The sequence below is a fragment of the Aptenodytes patagonicus genome, chromosome 1, assembly GCF_965638725.1.
Source record: "Aptenodytes patagonicus chromosome 1, bAptPat1.pri.cur, whole genome shotgun sequence".
Taxonomy (NCBI): Eukaryota; Metazoa; Chordata; class Aves; order Sphenisciformes; family Spheniscidae; genus Aptenodytes; species Aptenodytes patagonicus.
In genome coordinates, this window is record NC_134949.1 from 72,992,788 (window position 1) to 73,008,138 (window position 15,351).

Consider the following 15,351-nt stretch of genomic DNA (forward strand, 5'->3'; position numbering starts at 1 on the left):
GTTAACAGAAGAGTCTAGCTATCGTATCAAAGTTGGTGTTAAGAGCTATCGTATCAAAGTTGGTGTTAAGAGCATGTCTGATAAAAACAAAGTGTGAGAGCAATGACCAAAACTGATCTGCTGGAACCTAGGCCTGATCCCCAAGAAGTGGACAAAGCCATTCTGCACATCTTTTCTTTTGGGGATCACAAGCTTTCCTTAGTCCCTATCTTCTCAGTGCTCACCTTCATGATAATGCCATGGGACCTCCCATTCGTTGACCTAGGGGCACTGAGCCTGAGAGGAATCCAGATGATATTTTTACCTGCTGAAGCTAGAAGTAAAAACCAACTAGGTGGCGAGATGTGCATTCCTGCTGAAATGACCTTTGTGTTTCCTTTTCCACCTCATTTGCTTCACGCCCTCTTTTTACTTCATTATGCTTAGCTGGCTAGAGTTGCAGGCATGCAAAAATTTGCAGGCCTGTGACCCAAAAGTACAGTAAAATCACCGCCTTAGCTCAGTGCTGGTAAAATTTTTCCAGATCTCCAGGAAGCTAAAAACCATGTGCTTTGCTTTCTCTAGCAGCACAATTGCAAATGAAGTCAGGATTGACAGCCAAGGAGGAAACAGACTGCATTTCCCACTTGTACTGTTCTTTTCTGTCTCTTATATGTATTCATGTTTATCTTGAAGAAAACAGGATCAAATTTGAACAGCAAAAGAAGAAATCAGTTACTCCAACTAATAATTTCTCTTTCCTCTCCTCTTCCTCCCCCAAGTGATAGTTATTACCCTAAGTATCATAAGAGTTTTGGTTTTCTTCATTATAGCTTCTCTCTACCACAAAAGAGAAAAATATAGAAGATACTATTAAAATTAAAGCCTTACTTAATAATTTGTTTAGAAACTGCTTTAATCTTTCTCTTTAATAAAATATTATCAGAGGTTTAATATTAGTCATTCACCATGGACTATAAGCAAGTCAAAGACTATATTCCAAATATCTAGCCTTGATTTAGTGTTGCAGTAACTGGCTCTATTAACAGTTTTATCTCTGTAGACCAAACTATTCCATTGCTGTGAACAGAGCAGTACTTATGCATGTTATGCCTAAGTCTGGATCATGTTCTTTTTCCTCTGTATGAAGTCCTTAGAAGATTATATTAATGTTTCAGTACTCAAAGTATATTTTTTTTCTTCTTAAATGTGAGGAACAGTAGGCATTTCTAGACATTAGCACTTTTATGTAGCATCAAGTGTTCCCAGTAAATAAAGAATAAGATTACTCAAGTTAGAGATTTAGTATTGGAGTTTGCTGCTGTGCAAGCCAGAGTATGAAAAGACAGGCTGCAAGCTGGTACAAAACTGAGCCCGTGTGTTTCTCAAAAGCTGATGAATGAACGTTCCTACAATGTCTACAGCCTTGCTACTTCAGGCAGGGATTTCACCGGATCAGACATAATAAGCAGCTTTTGGAATTTGATCAGTAGTTCTCTGGGACCCATCCCAGAAAGTCTAGTATGCACCACGAACTGACGATACTGAATCAACAGTCTTTTCCAGCTGAACTGCTGGAGTTGCTATCTTTTCAAGTAAATGCAGAAATCAGATACTTTGATACGTTTAATGAAGTCATCATGACATTTAAGGGTGTAAAGGTTCACTAATTGTGCTTGGGATTTGATAGTTGCTTCTAGACCTGACCATAAAAATATTCACCACAGAAAGTTTCAAAAAAACCAAACAAACAAACAAACCACCCAGGAGGAAGAGGAAAAAATGGAAGGTTTTTTGAAGGTTTTCCTATATAAAATGGAAAACTCCACTTCCTTCTTTTCCTAGCACAAAGCCATTATAGTTTTGTTTTGGAAAAATCACTTTTTGTTTTGGAATGTGGAAAAATGTCGAGAGCTTTTTATTGATTGCCTTTCATCTCCGTAAGTGTCTCCTGCATTGTTTTCAAATCTGAGCATGGCTCTTTACCTCTAAGTTATTGCTGTGTTACATCCTGATATGTTGTTCTGAAAGCCAGGGGGGTTTTAACCAAGACCAATTTTTAAATAACTACAACCCCCCAGTTCTCAAAAAAAATTAGACAGAAGTTACCAAGGCCTTGCTACTATATAAAGCATATAGTAGCAGAGACATTTTTGATACCAGGACAGCAGGAGATTTTTAAGTTTCTTTCAAGGGATAATTCATAGGATTCTTCAACTAGTAGGAGGAAACAATGAAGTAAATATTGGTGGTTTGAAACTGTATCTCATCAGCATTTGCATTACAGCCTTTTCATGTTTTGCCTTTTTCTTATTATAATAATGGTCTATTAGCACCTTACCTAAATCTTAAGGGTTTTTTTCCTGGGTACTCTGTGTGTGTGTGTGTATGACCTAAACTGTATTTAGGATCTTGCTCGCTCTTCTCTCTGAAAATAAGTGGGAAAGAACAATATCAAGCTCCTGTTCTCCAAAATATCTTTAAGGTGTCAAAAGGGTCTTAAGCCTTCCTTCCAAATTCTGTTCAACCAGATATCAGTCATGTTTTACAGAGAAAACGTGCCTACAGAGTCAGAGAGAGCGTGTTTAATATGTGTTAAACTGACATCATCTGCTAGTGCAATAACAGCAAAGTACCTACTCTGGCACTAAAATACGTGAATTGTAATACTGGACTGAGAAGAAGAAAGTAAGTGGTTTTCTATAAGGAATATTCTAGTATGTTCCTTCCTAAATCTTGAAAGCACTTGCAGGTATATTCATTAACACTTTTAGGGATTGTGTGGATTGTTCTGTTTCTCACCAAGGGTGAAATTTATTCCTTCAAATTTCATGTACAAGGAACATGTCAGAAATAAGCGTATCTGGCAGCTGTGGTTAAAGTTCACTTCTCTTGGTCTCATCTCATTTCTGCAAGCCTTGCTTCTTCTCACCTTCAGTGAGAAGGTGATGCCAAATAATTTCACACCAGAAATAAATTATGAGGTTTGATTTGTGAGATTATTAATCTTGGTCACAATTCACTTCATGATGTGGTGTATTCATTGTCTCCTAGATACTGGCTATGCCTGGGACACCTTTCTAGAAAATAAACTCTGGCATAGGTGAAGCTGTGAATCCACTGTAGGAAGTTCATAGCCTGTACTGTGTAAATCAGTGAAACACCATAGTCCTTTCTCATCTAAGATTTATTAATCATAAAAGTCATACAAAGCAGTAAAGTTCTCTGGCTTCATGAATGGGCAATATAATTTCAGCGTACCAAATCCTATTCAGCAGCTCATAAAAATATAGTGAAAAGATGCTGACCAACTCTTGTGAGTAATGGACACTTACAGACTACCCAAGATATTTGTCTCTAATTTAGTTAATTGCTACTGGGCTCAGTGAGTGAAGATTGGGGGGGGAAAAAAGGCTGACTGGCACAGAAACCATAGAGTCATTTTAAACTGAGAGCTGACAAGAGTAAGAAAATGAATGTAGAAAAAATGCCGCAGCTGCAGACCAGGTCGTACTTGGATATTTGCTTACACCTGCGGAACTCTCTTCCTGAGAAGATCTTCCTTCTGGATCTCCTAATAATTAGATAAATAATGCTGAGGTTTCATTTGTCTCCCTTTGCTGGCAGCTGAACTGATTGCCCCACTGCTGTCTTCACCCCTCAACACGCCATCTTACCAAGAGAGACAGCCTGTAGTCCCCCCCCAGGCCCTGCTTCCAAACTGGCTCTGTTTCTGCATTCAGGCACAGACTGCAAGCCCACAGGTGAAAGGTGGACATTTAAGAGAGAGAGGAAAAAGAACACCACTTCCCAGCTCCCTTCAGCAGGGAGTCTCGTGAACATCATCTGCAACTAGGTGAAGACTGTTAACCTTGCCCTATCTAGCCACATAGATCTTGTAGGGTGGGCAGGTCCGTGACACCCAGGAAACTTTTTTCACTTCACCACTGACAGATTGAAACATGTTATAAATAATTGAGGCAAAAATTGTGCTTTTCCTTGTTTTCCCTCACTTTTGGTGGTTTTTTTGTTTGTCTGATTTTATGTATCTGGCATTCAGTTTGTCTTTCAGGTAAATCATGAGAGTCATTTTTCTGCAAACATGGCCAGTGGACAAGATAGCTTGGATATGTGGATGAGGGAAAGGCTGTGGATGTGGTCTACCTGGACTTCAGCAAGGCCTTTGACACTGTCTCCCACAGCATTCTCCTCGAGAAGCTGGCGGCTCACGGCTTAGACAGGTGGACTCTGCGCTGGGTCAAAAACTGGCTGGATGGCCGGGCCCAGAAAGTTGTGGTGAATGGAGTTCAATCCAGTTGGCGGCCGGTCACGAGCGGTGTTCCCCAGGGCTCAGTACTGGGGCCGGTCTTGTTTAATATCTTTATTGATGATCTGGATGAGGGGATTGAGTGCACCCTCAGTAAGTTTGCAGACGACACCAAGTTGGGCGGGAGTGTTGATCTGCTCGAGGGTAGGAAGGCTCTGCAGAGGGACCTGGACAGGCTGGATCGATGGGCCCAGGCCAACTGTATGAGGTTCAACAAGGCCAAGTGCCGGGTCCTGCATTTCGGCCACAACAACCCCATGCAGCGCTACAGGCTTGGGGAAGAGTGGCTGGAAAGCTGCCCAGCAGAGAAGGACCTGGGGGTGTTGGTTGACAGCCGGCTGAACATGAGCCGGCAGTGTGCCCAGGTGGCCAAGAAGGCCAATGGCATCCTGGCCTGTATCAGAAATAGTGTGGCCAGCAGGAGTAGGGAAGTGATCGTGCCCCTGTACTCGGCACTGGTGAGGCCGCACCTCGAATCCTGTGTTCAGTTTTGGGCCCCTCACTACAAGAAGGACATCGAGGTGCTGGAGCGTGTCCAGAGAAGGGCAACGAGGCTGGTGAGGGGTCTGGAGAACAAGTCTTAAGAGGAGCGGCTGAGGGAACTGGGGTTGTTCAGCCTGGAAAAAAGGAGGCTGAGGGGAGACCTCATCGCTCTCTACAACTACCTGAAAGGAGGTTGTAGCGAGGTGGGTGTTGGTCTTTTCTCCGAAGTAACAAGTGATAGGACGAGAGGAAATGGCCTCAAGTTGCGGCAGGGGAGGTTTAGATTGGATGTAAGGAAAAATTTCTTTACTGAAAGAGTGGTGAAACATTGGAACAGGCTGCCCAGGGAAGTGGTTGAGTCCCCATCCCTGGAGGTATTTAAAAGACGTGTAGATGAGGCGCTTAGGGACATGGTTTAGTGGGCATGGTGGTGTTGGGTTGACGGTTGGACTCGATGATCTTAGAGGTCTTTTCCAACCTCAATGATTCTATGATTCTATGATATAGCAATAGGCGTCTTGCATCTTATTCACTTCCTTGCCTGGCATGTGTAAATTTTCTATTATGGAAAATATTTACCCTATTGTGTATGTTTCTCCTGACTTTTTTTTTTTTTGTCCAAGGAGTATTCCCTTCTTTCTGTGGCTTAGCTAAATTATAATACACTTCCTTTTGTTCTGGAGACAAAATTTGAAACATTGCCTTACAGCCTAGAATACGGATTGTGTATTTACAGTTTCGGCTGGTGGCCGAAGGGTATGTTTCAACACACAGCAGGAAGTTTACACAGATTCTGAGCTACATTTCACCCTCTTTTGGAGAAAATGCTGAGAAGGTTCCACTCAGCAATCATTGACTTCAATAAGCCAATTTGCATAACTAAGGGCTTTGCTATTACACTACATCTACCTGTCTGCCACTTTGAACAGATTGGAGCCAGGGAGTCTCCTAAGTAGCTGTTTTTCCTTAATGTAAATAGTATGGTGCTCTTCAGATGAAGTAGAAAATACTGGTTCAAATAATAGGCCACTAATGTACTCTTCTGGACCTCTTAAGAATGCTTTTATGTATATGACCATAGGCAATTCCTTGGAGTGTAAAAGAATTCAGTGCAAATTAAACATTTAGTTTGGAAGGTACTAAGTTATTACACATCCAAAAGAACTTGGTATGAGAATAAAATGGTATTCTAGGGAATAAATTCATTAGAGGAAAAGATTTATTTAGAACAATTGTGGTGAAGGATGATAAAGGGAGAAAATAGTAAGGAGAATAAATAAAAAGGTAATTAAAAACAAGTGCTAGACAGAGACGTATACACAAACAGAGTAAAAGGACTGAGTTTTCTTAACCTGTTAGTCCCTAAAATGGTTCATTTTTCATATGTGGAAGATTACAACACAACAAGGTGTAGTATTCTAGCCAGTCCTTCATGAGTGCAATAATTTGCTGCCAGTATTTCCAGTAGCAAACCCCACTGTATGTCAAACTATTTCAATCTTATGTATCTCTCTATTGTTACATAGTTAAAATTTGTCTATTAGAAAATGAAGACTAAAATAATTCCTTTGCACTGTTTGCAATGCATTTTGTGACTCAACAGTTCTGAGTATTTGCTAGTTTAAAGGCAAAAGGTATCAAAGAAGGGGAGTAAAATTCCAGACAAAGGATATGTTTTTTGGAGACATTTCTGTCGGGAAACTGAGATAGCGAAGTCCACTGAATTGTGGTATCTGTATCTGATGTTAGGCAGGATTCCTGCACCTATCCCGAGTATAAAAAGCTAATATAATCAAGTCTCAGGCTTCCTATTCCTGGGAATTTAGGTTTTTTTCAATAGACACTATTAGACAGCTAATAGATGGCTGCCAAATACAGTGGCCAGACAAGTTTAGGGAGTATGTCAGAAACTGTAACAGGTGATGAGAGTATGTTCTTGATCATATAGGAACCCATGAGTTAGAAGGGGGGAAAAAAAGGAGAATTTGGGGTACTCCTCTTGGAAGACAAATCATCCTGATCTTGGAGTGATACAATGTACTCTGACTCTTTCTCTCTCAGCCTGTCCCTTGCCTGAGAAATGAGTGCTTGTACCAGCTCTCTTCACTCGATGGAGGCTGCCAGGACTGGGGATTTTAATTTACACTGGCAATCAGGCAATCCTCTTGCTGCTCCAAAAACACAGAGAGAGGGAAGATGGATAAAAGCCAGTAATTGCAGAAAAAGAGCACTGCAGAGCTGAAGCCAGAGGAAATAACATAAATAAAGGTGTGATATAAATGAGGGTACAGCCTGCATTTCATATATATCCATACAGATATGTATTTCAGTGTCCATCGTTGTGTAATGTAAAACCAATCCACGACTATCTGAATGCTGACTATGTCTGATTGTGGCTGCTATTGTATATATTTATGAATTGTTTACCTACAGCTGCAACAGCTTTATAGTCTTAAAATTTAACCAGTGCCTTTTCTCCATTCTCCTGCTGCATTGCCAGTTCCCTTGAACTAAGAAGCGACTTAGCTGCTGAAATTACAAAATACCTACATAATAAAAATCCTTCCAGCACAAAAATTAACAGACTAAAATGGCATACTGAGGCACACACTACCTTGCTGTAGTTTAAAATTCTTACTTTTAAAATGCCTTAATTTGAAAGCACTGTAATAAAAGACTGTTAATGATATACTAGAAATGAGCTATGGCTGGTTTCAGAAGCACAGATGGCTAATTGGTTTCAGTTAGTAGGTTATGTCATTTTCATTAAATTTTATTAGGAAGCATTTCAAAGCCATAACTGATGGTTTAAAACAAATATGGTTCTTCATAAATGACCTATTGTTAACCTTTATTTATTTCTCTCTCTCCTCTCAGCATTAATAGAGGCTGCTGTGACTGAGCTCTCCATGGCCATCTCTTGTCTCATCCATGTTTACAGCAGCAGCTTTGATGCAAATTTCGAGCTTGCCAGCATACCTAAAAGCCCTTCATGTGCAGACATCAGCCTAGATTCCCAGCTCAGCTTCACTGTTTATGCTGCCCATAACATCCCAGAAGCCTGGGTGAACAGGTAGGAGGAGATATAGCAGGTGTTCACAAGATGGCGTGCTGTCTCTTATGATCACGTTTTTCACAGATGCTAGCTTACCTCTGTTGCTTTGGTGATACTCCTATGTTAATGTTAGAGACTGAGTAAGTGGGTGTATCTCCACTGTTTTTCTAGCATAAAGGGCACTTACTTAAGCTTGACTGACTAGGAGACTTCCAGGCCCCATAGACAGATGGAGAATCGAGGAGGTGGCCTAGGTGGTTGCCCTTGACCAGTGTGGAAGGAGGGTAATAGAAGCAAGGTCAGAGTACTGGCCTTGATGGGTATGCGTACAAATGCTCGTGTGACCGACTTGCTCAGAGGGAGGGAGGAAAGGTTGGGTGCTGCATGCCAAGAGAGTTTGGACTGGGACTTTGCGTGCCTTCTGCAGTACAAGTAACTGGAAGGATTGAAGGCCAGCTTACCAAGTTAAACAGAGGGGTGCTTGCTTAAACACAGTCTGAATGAGGCTTTATCAGCAATTTTTGCTCTTGGTGTATTCAAACCACATTACTTGGCTAAGCATGTGTATTGACAATCCTCTTTATCGATAGCGATTAAAATAAGTATAGTTTATAGGTCCAAGTATACCTAGTATATCAGTGTATCAGAGGAGAGAAACAAGGGAGGAATCTTTAATAAAAAGCTGATTGAAATGTTCTCTTCTGAATTGTTTATTTGGTCAAATTAGTTGTCTCTTCAGATAGCTGCTTTTCCTACTCTGAGCAAAACTGGTGTTCTCCTCTTACCACTCCAGTGCAGTCAAAGGAGGACAGGTGACTACAGTCTGGTAGCATTATGGTTATGAGTCGAAATGCTGTTTTCCAAGTTTTTATTAATACTTTCCCCTTGCTCCCACTTTACCTTGAATTCCAAATGACTGATTAAAAAATAGTGGGATCATTTGCCATTAGACTGTGAGCAAGAGTGTACTATACAGTATTAGTTGTAATTAGCAGTTTAATAAAAATCTGAGATAATTTGCATTAGTTAAGGTAAAAATACAGAACTATAATCACTATTCTGATTTGGCAGATGGTTATACCATTCCCACTGCATTTTGTTTTACCAGAAAAATGTGAAATTACATATGGCCTAAAGGCCACTGATGACTTGAATGCTATGTTCAAGCATGTGAAAACGAGAATCTCTCTTCCTCCTTAATGTCCCTTTCTAGTCTTTCCAATATTCATAGCTAGCATAAACTTCTTAACATGGGCTGCTGCTCTGACACCTACTTTCCTCAAATACTTTTACTAACTTCACTCACATGCATACTCCCTGTTCTTATTTCTGCAGTGCATGAATTCGTGCTGGCTATGTCACAACTCTTGTTTTCCCTTTCCCAAAAGTCACATTTTATGATCTTGCTGCTGTTCATAACATGTATTTTAATATATATTCCTGCATATATATATATAACATATTATAAATGTTAGAATTTTGATATCCCTCACTGTCTCTCACGTTTTTTTTTCTATACATACCAGTATGTGATAAATGGCTTTTCTTTTAATCATTTGGGATAAAGGAGAGTGAACTGTCTTATGTTTTACAGAATCATGTTAGTGTCCTCTCCAGTCCCTCTCAAGTTCACTTTTGTGGATCAGCTTTTTGTCAATTTTTATATTTATGCTCTCAATTTCTTATTCCAGTCTTACTGTCTTCGTTAAAAAGATGGGTAGAGATCTTAAAAGTTGCAGAATAATGTTGCAAAACTCATTACCTTTCTCTACTGTATTTTCATTCCTTCTTGGTTTTTTTTATCAGTTTGTTGTTTTTTCTCATTTAAATCCCAAGCAGCTATGCCCTATTTGATGCTGGTGGCATAATGTTGGTAGCTTCATGTTTGGCTGCATTTGTTTCTACATCCCCCCAAAATCAGATTCCTATCTACATCTGGATGATATGAACTGATCTTTGGGACAAGACTATAGAGTCACACCTTTGAACTCACAGGGAGGGTATCTACGCAAAATGTTCTACAGAGACCTAAAATGTGTTGAAGTGCATGCACTCTGAAAAACGTTTCTGACTTCAGTTAGACTGAAGCATTGTGTAAGCATTAATCTTTCCAGGATTAGGTCCTTATGGTGTATAAATCAGGGATATATCTGTGTATTGTGTACCAATACTTCTGTTTAAACAGCAGTGCTTAATCATTTGATTGTATTAAAACCTATTATTTCCTGCACTATCCTCCAACTGTTGTAATGTTTAGACTCTAGAGGAAAGATGCCATATTTAAGAGCAGAAGCATTCTCTAGTCTTGTAAGGTATTTTTTTCCTTTCTTTGCATCGATACCTCATAGGTACTACAGATTCCAGATCCTTTTCTTTGAATTTAAAAAAAAGGAAAGGAAAAAAAAAAAGAGAGGAAAAAAAGAAAAAACATATCTGCTACAATAATTATAACAATTATTATAATGTTCTGGAAGAGATCAACAATCATACTTGTAAATAAGGCAAAGCCAGGCACCTTCAATCTGCAAATGCTTCAGATTTTTTGTTCAGATTTGACTGTGTTTCCCATATTCACCATTCTTGTACAGAATGTTGTCTAAAGCTGAGAGTGGCAGGAAGAGCTGGAAGTTACAAGACCGGTTAAGAACATTAGTTAATTATACACTATTCCTCTATGTTGACTAAAATTTTATAAGACTTCAATAAGAAGAATATGAAACCAACAGATAGCCCCAGACCCGGTTACACTATGAAGCTAGTCAGTTAAGTATCTGAAGAATGCCAATACAGAGGGCTTTAATACTTCTGCTGTAATGAATGCATAGATTCCCTTAATTACTAACCTGGTTTTTACTGATTGGGAAAAGTAAATATAAATAGATTTATTGTTGACTGAAGTTGTACGATGAGCAAGTTGTAACACTTCAAAACTTATGTCCAAACTTCCCTTGACTACAATAATGAAAAAAAAATATTAGTCTTAATGACAAAAACATGGAGCAGAATTTAGGTGTCTTAAGTACTTTTCCTGAATTCCAAACATTAAAAAAAAAACCAACCCAAAATAAACCTCCTCTACCCTCCACATTAAGATGAGATTCATTATTTTAATTCTTTTTGCATGTAAGGATGGATCTTCACAAGTTTCTGAATGGTTAGCCCCAAATTTACTGTGCTGGACATGTTACATTACAATTAATCTTTTTTTTTCTTTTTTTTTTTTTTTCTTCCCTTTGTAGCTACAAAGTTTTCTCTTTTTCCTGTTCACTAACTTATGCTGGGAAGACAATATGTCAAGTCAAGATTTGCAAAAATATACCAGTTAAAAGATCCTTCTTTTTCCTGGCTGACTGGAATGAGAAGTAAGTTTTGGTCTGTGTTTGATACATGTTTGTCTAACAGATTTTACACATTGAATACTCATTTCCAAAAAAAAGACCCACATCTTTATTATGGGTCGTCTTCTGAGCAAATTAAACTCCACAGAATTCAGAGAAACTTAGGGAGATGGGAGTGAGAAAGGAGTGGGATAGCCAGAGGAAGCAAAATTAGGACTAAGCTAAGTCTGGTCTGACAATAAGCTAAACTAAACTGGTCTGAGAATAGCTTTCATTCACTGGGGGCATCCTGGAGGAATATTGGAACCGAAAGGAGATACAACCAAAGGCTGTGTTTCTGTTCTCTTTTGATAACTTCCGCCCTTTGGAGCCATCTCTAGTAGGTATGCAATCCAACCTGAGAACCTATTGTAACACTTCTTTAAGGAAGGAACAAGGCTGTTGTGGGGTTTGGTTTTGGTTTTTTCTCTTTTTATAAAAAGGATCTGCAGTTTTAAAATGAGGACCTTAGTTTGAGACTGGAATTTTAAAGTAAAGGCTGCCAACTGCCTGCCACCTGCCTGTCTGCTTTGAGGAAAATAACTCCATTGAAAAGCAAGGCGCACACTCAAACAACATTCAGTTAAGGCAATGTGATGATAAAAAGCGTATTTGCAATAGATGAGAGAGAAGAAGTAGGCAATTTTTTATGATCTGGCGGTAGCATTGTATTCTTCCAGCTTCCTGAGCATCACATGTTCATATTTACAATCTTTCAAATTTTTGGTATTTTACATCACTGTTTATTGTATTCTAAATCTGAAAGCAGCTTGATTACATTATAATTGAACAAAGGTTACAAGTAATCTGAAAGGTTTTTTTTTTAATTATAATTGAATACAGAGTGTAATTCATAACTTCTGTTTGCCTTTATCTAAGACATATAACAGTTTGAAGCTGGTCAAATGGAAGAAGACCTTTTTATGTAACCTGTTACACATCTATCTTAATGGAGATTTTGCTTAGCCTTCTTGCACAACACTCCTGAACAGATATAGGAAGCTTAGTATGTTTGCCCTACGGTTAGGAAACAAAATGTGTGCATTTCTGCTAAGCATCCAAATTAGCAGAACAATTAGTTCTTTTAGGGCCTAACATCTGCTTTGATACCTCAGTTGAGTCCATAGAGTTTGAGTGTTGAATCCTCATTTTTTTTATATGATTAGAAGGTAACTGTTATCCTTGTGTTTAAAAAAATTGGGTCATTCCCATTTGCTCTGTAGGAATTTTCACCTAGTCCAAGTTTTGGTCAAGTACTATCTTATGGTACATATGGGCAGATATAATTTAAGTGTAGGGGAAGGATTATATTTCTTATGAGCATTTTTGGCTTCTAAAAAGTGGCTGATGCCTTTCTGGAATGCATCTTACACAACCTTTTTCTAAAACAAAATATAAGAAGATAGAATAGAAATAAATTCTTTAGCCATAAGCGGAATAGAAACTCTGCTGCTCTTCCATTTCCATGAAAATGTAAAGAAATCAGATTGAAGCTTCAGGGTTTCTGTTTAAACCTCTCCTACTGCAAAATCAGTATTAAATGTCTGCAATTCCATCAAAAAGCTTCCTGGAGAAAGAAGCAGATAAGTATTGCAGGCCAAATTCTTTCACAGGTCATGGATGCTTGTAAGAGGCTCTTAACATCAGAAACAAGATCTAGAGTTGTACAAAAGTTAATAGTATTAGTTTGCAAAAGCACCTTTTTACTTTTTATTCTTGGTTGAGTTTCAAAAATAATTTTTAAAATCCAGTTCAAATAAATTCCAAAGTACAAACCCAAAAATTTACATCTGTCTGGCAAGCTTTTCAATATTTCCCTCAACCATCAAAGATATTCACATATTTTCCACCTCAAACCAACTGGCCTAGATTTGTTTAAGTCTCAAAACATGAGGGCAGGTTGTTTGGACCTAATGACCTGAGGTCCAGAAGCACAGGCTGAGAATCTAGGTAGCCAGATATGCCATTATTTTTGTATGTTTTAGCTCGTATCCAGAACTGGATTTTGTGAATGGATGCCATTTTTAAGTAAAAATGCAAATGTCAGATGAGTATTTTAAATCAGCTAACAGACTTACAGCTAGAGTTTTCCCTCCTAATAATCTCTGAGAAGTCATGGAGATTGGGGGACATCCCAGAAGACTGGAAGAAGGCTAATATCCCTATCTACAAGAAAGGCTTAAAGGAGGATCCAGGAAATTATAGGCCCATCAGTCTTACTTCAGTCCCTGGGAAAGTTATGGAATGAATCCTCCTGGGGACAAATCTTCCTGGGGGTTATCACAAGTCAAATGAAGCACATGATTGGGAAAAGCCAGCACGGATTCACCAAGGGCAAATCGTGCTTGACAAACCTGATTGCCTTCTACGACAAGTAACCTACTCAGTTGATGTGGGGCAAGTGGTGGACATTGTCTACCTGGATTTCTCCAAGGCTTTTGATACTGTTTCCCACAACCTCCTCCTAGAGAAACTGATGTGTTATGGTCTAGACAAGTGGTCTGTGCAGTGGGTGGGGAACTGGCTGGCAGGCCGCACCCAGAGGGTGGTGGTAAATAGCTCCTTTTCAAACTGGCAACCTGTCACAAGTGGGGTCCCCCAGGGATCGATATTGGGCCCAACACTGTTTAATATCTTCATAAGTGATCTGGATGATGGGATCAAGTGTACCCTGATGAAGTTTGACGATGATACCAAGCTGAGTGGGGAAGTGGACACTTTGGAGGGGAGAGACACCCTGCAGGAAGACCTGGGTAGGCTGGAAGAGGGGGGCTAACAAGAACCTTACGAAGTTCAACAAAAACAAATGTGTAAGGTCTTGCACCTGGGAAAACATAATCCAGGAGTCCAGCACAGGCTGGGATCTATCTAGCTGGGGAGCAGCTCTGTGTAAAGAAACCTGGGGGTCCTGGTGGACAAGAAGCTCAATATGAGTGAACAGTGTCCTGCTGTGGCAAAGAAAGCCAGCAGGATGCTGGGTTGCATCAACAAGGACATCACCAGCAGAGATAAAGAAGTCATTATCCCACTCTACTCAGCGCTTGTCAGGCCACACCTGGAATACTGCGTTCAGTTTTGGTCCCTGCTATGCAAAAAAGATGTGGACAGGCTGGAGAGGGTCCAGAGAAGGGCCACAAAGATGATCAAAGGACTGGGAAGCCTGCCTTATGAGGAAAGGCTGAGAAGAACTGCGTTTGCTTAGCCTTGAGACAAGAAGGTTTAGGGGAGACCTTATCACCATGTTCCAGTATTTAAAGGGTGGCTACAAAGAAGATGGAGACTCCCTTTTTACAAGGAGTCTGATGGAAAAGATGAGGGGTAATGGCTACAGGTTACTCCTGGGGAGATTCCAATTGGACACAAGAGGAAAAACTTTCACAGTGAGAACAATCAGCCATTGGAATAATCTCCCCAGGGAGATTACCACCACCAGGGAAGTAGTGGATTCCTTAACGTTGGACACTTAAAATTTCCGCTGGACAGGGTGCTGGGCCATCTTGTCTAGACCATGCTTTTGCCAAGAAAGGTTGGACCAGATGATCGTCAAGGTCCCTTCCAACCTGGTATTCTATCATTCTCCCTTTCTTTGAGTCACTAAAATGTTCCTGGGTTGGCAGGACAGATTCTACTCAGAAAAGAGATGCTTATAAAGCAGACATTTACTGCAGGACACGAACATGTTGAGATCATGACAATAGATTCTGTTCTTATTCCAAATCTAACACAGCCCTTAACAACAAAATCAAATGTTTTCACATAAAGACAGGAACTGACTACTTTACTTTGTTGTGCTTACCACAGTATGACTTTGGTATAGTATCAGAATATTAGGTAGGATGGTGATGCCAGAAGATCTTTCCTGTATGAAAATATGCATAGGGAAGGAAATGTTTATGTTGGTTTTAATTTATTTTAAATATTAAATACTTGTCACAGTTCTGTAACAAGAAAATGGTTTTTTTTGCTATTTGTGCTGCTAAGCCTCTAAGAAAGAATAAACAAACAGCACAAAACCTGGCAGAATAATCAGTATATTCAGAATATTTTGAAATACACAGAGAGAAGGAACAGTAGAGGTGGTGCCATATTACCACTTGAAGGTGCTATGTGCCTAACTGGCATAATTTAAA

The 15,351-nt window shown here is 39.6% G+C and overlaps 1 protein-coding gene across 2 annotated transcripts in view; it reads left to right on the forward strand.

Moving 5' to 3' along the window:
* Window positions 1-15,351, forward strand: part of PIK3C2G (phosphatidylinositol-4-phosphate 3-kinase catalytic subunit type 2 gamma) — a 223,811-nt gene that overhangs the window by 58,502 nt on the left and 149,958 nt on the right. For both annotated transcript variants that reach the window (XM_076328760.1, XM_076328759.1), the window contains 2 exons: window positions 7,667-7,862; window positions 11,084-11,206. In XM_076328760.1, the coding sequence (XP_076184875.1) occupies window positions 7,667-7,862; window positions 11,084-11,206 (319 nt within the window). The remainder of the gene's footprint in view (window positions 1-7,666; window positions 7,863-11,083; window positions 11,207-15,351) is intronic.